The sequence below is a fragment of the Prorops nasuta genome, unplaced genomic scaffold, assembly GCF_024137725.1.
Source record: "Prorops nasuta isolate Cenicafe-Biocafe unplaced genomic scaffold, Cenicafe_Pnas_1.2 PNAS00003, whole genome shotgun sequence".
NCBI classification, from domain to species: domain Eukaryota; kingdom Metazoa; phylum Arthropoda; class Insecta; order Hymenoptera; family Bethylidae; genus Prorops; species Prorops nasuta.
In genome coordinates this window covers 9,094,926-9,097,931 of record NW_027116800.1, presented here as the reverse complement: position 1 = coordinate 9,097,931, position 3,006 = coordinate 9,094,926, and the positions used below count along the sequence as shown (strand labels likewise).

Sequence of the window (3,006 nt, the reverse complement as noted above, 5' to 3'; positions counted from 1 at the left end):
GGGAATCCGCAGTATATGAACAATGCGAAATCTGATATAAGGAGAACCGTGGATTAATGCCTTGGTACAACGGTCACTTTCGAAATTGGAACTCTATTATCCACTGTCTGCGACTTTGTTTCTTCAACCATCAGACTTATCGATCGATAATATGGTTGGGAATATAACGGCTAATTTACGGTGCACCTGACCACGTTTCTTTTTTTTTCACCGAATAATAATTCACCTACACCCTATGGCCAAACTCGTTGTGGATCTTTCAAAATAATATTAGAATGTCAAATCCAGTGCGTATATGGCTCAGGTGAGAAATCATTTTGAGGAAAAGATTTTCGTATATATAGCTTTCTAAAAGATATATACTTGCGAAGGATCTAGTGAATTTCACCATTGGCCTATTGGCGATTAACACATTATTTTTAATACAGCTGCTCTTGACATTAATGATTCTTATCCTTGCTTATGATTTGTTACAGGCCATTTGGATGTCCAAACATTCGCCTGCTAGCGATCCGTTCGTAATCGGTATTAGAGAGATTCGGACGGTTGAGGGAGAAATTGGTAAGAAAATATTTGTAAAAAAATTTTATTTCACGACGCTAGGGTAGAGAAGGATGCATTTTGATTGGGCGCTCGTCACGTTGCTTTTGCGATGTTTCAGGGGATGTTAGATGAGTTGAGTGCCGATGAGTAATTTCAGGTAATTCGCCTAGTAATAGTCGTTGCCCTTAATATAGACAGGAATCTTCTCTTTGATGTAGATTGGTTGAGGAACGGCTACTGGTACTGGGTGTGGAACGGCGACCTGGAACCCGAGAAAAATCATGAAATTAAAACCCATCATTAAAGCCCGAAATATATACGTACACTGAATAATTTCACCTAAAAGAGTAATAAACAACTCGGTTACCCATCTATCCTAAAGAACTTTTTAGCACTTTTTATTGGATAAACTATAATTATAGATGTGTTAGTCGGCTGCAAGACGAGTATAACCAATGGACTTTAACGACAAGGATAAAATGCAAAGTGCGTATTATAATATTATATTGAATGGAAAGAATTGGTATATAATGTAATAATGTGGCGACTATGGCATAACGCGGGCTATTGCATAAGTGTGTAGTGTATACGTTAAATTTGCCAAGAAATTATGAGAGATCCAGGCACGTAGCAACCCTCTCCTCTATGCTTTTCCCTTCCACTTGATGGTATGTTTACCATATCTGGTAGGAGAGTGAAAAAAGAGATTGGCTGGGATTGAGAGAATTCAGAGCAGTCAGAGCGATCCATCTCCAGCAGACATCATAGTCGAGTAAGGAAAGATACTGCAAGGACCGGTGCAAAAATTGCCAAAAAGTATGTTTTTCTTACCTTGACGGGGTAAGGGGCAGGATATGGCACTGCTACCTTAACTGGAACATGAACGGGGTATGGCTTCTCAACGGGAACGGCGATAGTCTTGGTTTGTACTACGGGGTACGGTTGTGGAACCGGAACAGCGACTGGTACTGGTTTGGGAACCTCGACTGGAACCTGAAACGGAAAAGCTCCTTGGTAATAAAGGTTCCAGTAATTATATGTTAAAGGTCCGATGAAGAAGCTGTTTGAGAAATAACTCAAGTGGGCCAACAGCTTTTTTATTTGCTCGTCACCCTCGCTCATTTCACATTATAATTATAAGCTTAATTAGCTCCAATGACTTCATTATAAAAAAAGGAGAGAGAAATTTAAAGAAAACAAGACAAAATCTTTAACGATCCGTAATCACACACTCATGTGAAAAACGAAAATCGTCTTTAGCATAAAATTGGGAAGGAGTTATTGGGGTTGATTTGAAAAATAGCTCTAATAAGAGTGTGTATTGACTTACCTTGACTGGGTATGGACGATCAACAGGGACTGGGTATGGTTTTGAAACAACTACCGGCACAGCGACGGTTTTGATTTTTTCAATCGGACCTTTACCAATGTCACCGCCCCATCCTCCATCGGCTCCATCTAAAAGCCCACCTCCGTATCCCCAATTCCAACCGTACAAGCCACGTTTATCGACTTTCTTCTCCTCGGCAAATGCCACCGAGATCAAAAGCAAGCATACCTGAAACAATCCTTCTTCTCAGTACTACCCTCGTAATATCTATACCTTCTCGCTTAAATTATTACGAATGCAACGAATTTTCCATCACGCGACACCAATTTTTCTCCCGATTATATATATGATAAAATGTAAGAAGTGCAACGCGCTGTGTCACTCGTGAAAGGTCCGAGATGAAAGAGGATAGCGATCGTGGAAAACTTTTCGACGAACTTCCCACGCGAATCTCTATAATATATTCGGATAGGAACGCACAATTCTGAAATCGGTAAAAACTGAAGCTAAACGTACCAGTGCCCTCATGTCGACTGCCCGGTTAATACTTTGAACGGCAAGACTGGGAAATTAGATCGATTCTGTGCTATTGCTGGAAAACCACCCTTTATATAGGGAATTGACTTTCATTTCATGCTAGCACCCCGCCAATGACCGTTCGGTGCTCTATCGCCACACCTACCGTACACTATTTATCCACGATAGGAGCATGCACATACCAATACATATTATAATACATTATATGCACGTGGTTGTATAACACTCGAAACGTACGCCTGCCGCCTTTGTAAATAGAACGCGGGCACCTTATGCAGATAAATGCAACGCGTCGCATTTGCAATTTCATGCGAGCGGCTCTACATTAACGAGACGATTTTACACCCGCGAGATTTCTTTCTCGATGAACGATTTCAGATCTACTGCACCGGCTCATTAGCCCCTTCCCTCCCTCTACATATACATGTAACCTCAAAGCATTTAATAAGTCGATGGATGCTTCAACAGAGATCCCTGTTTTCTTACTTACACTGTGCTGATAAATCCATTTGGAAGAAAAACCAAATCGGTATATACCTATACTAGCAAAGTATACGAAAATGCAACGCACGCCCACTTATAAAACGGTCGAGAAT

The 3,006-nt window shown here is 40.8% G+C and overlaps 1 protein-coding gene across 1 annotated transcript; it reads right to left on the bottom strand.

Annotated features, from left to right (window-relative positions):
• Nucleotides 1-646: 646 nt before the first annotated feature.
• Nucleotides 647-2,504, bottom strand: LOC136785922 (cyclin-dependent kinase inhibitor 1C-like). The gene is made up of 4 exons (XM_066747297.1): nucleotides 2,390-2,504; nucleotides 1,874-2,101; nucleotides 1,375-1,536; nucleotides 647-805 (listed from the first exon to the last, which is right to left on the bottom strand). The coding sequence occupies exons 1-4, from the start codon at nucleotides 2,399-2,401 to the stop codon at nucleotides 710-712; spliced, it is 498 nt and encodes a 165-aa protein (XP_066603394.1). The 5' UTR covers nucleotides 2,402-2,504; the 3' UTR covers nucleotides 647-709.
• Between the last annotated feature and the right edge of the window lie 502 nt (nucleotides 2,505-3,006).

Excerpts from the sequence above, each read along its gene's own strand:
- LOC136785922 (XM_066747297.1), bottom strand. Across the intron at positions 1,537-1,873 it reads ATCGTCCATACCCAGTCAAG|GTTCCAGTCGAGGTTCCCAA; the intron begins GTAAGTCAATAC and ends TTTCCGTTTCAG. Across the intron at positions 806-1,374 it reads CTGCCCCTTACCCCGTCAAG|GTCGCCGTTCCACACCCAGT; the intron begins GTAAGAAAAACA and ends CTCGGGTTCCAG.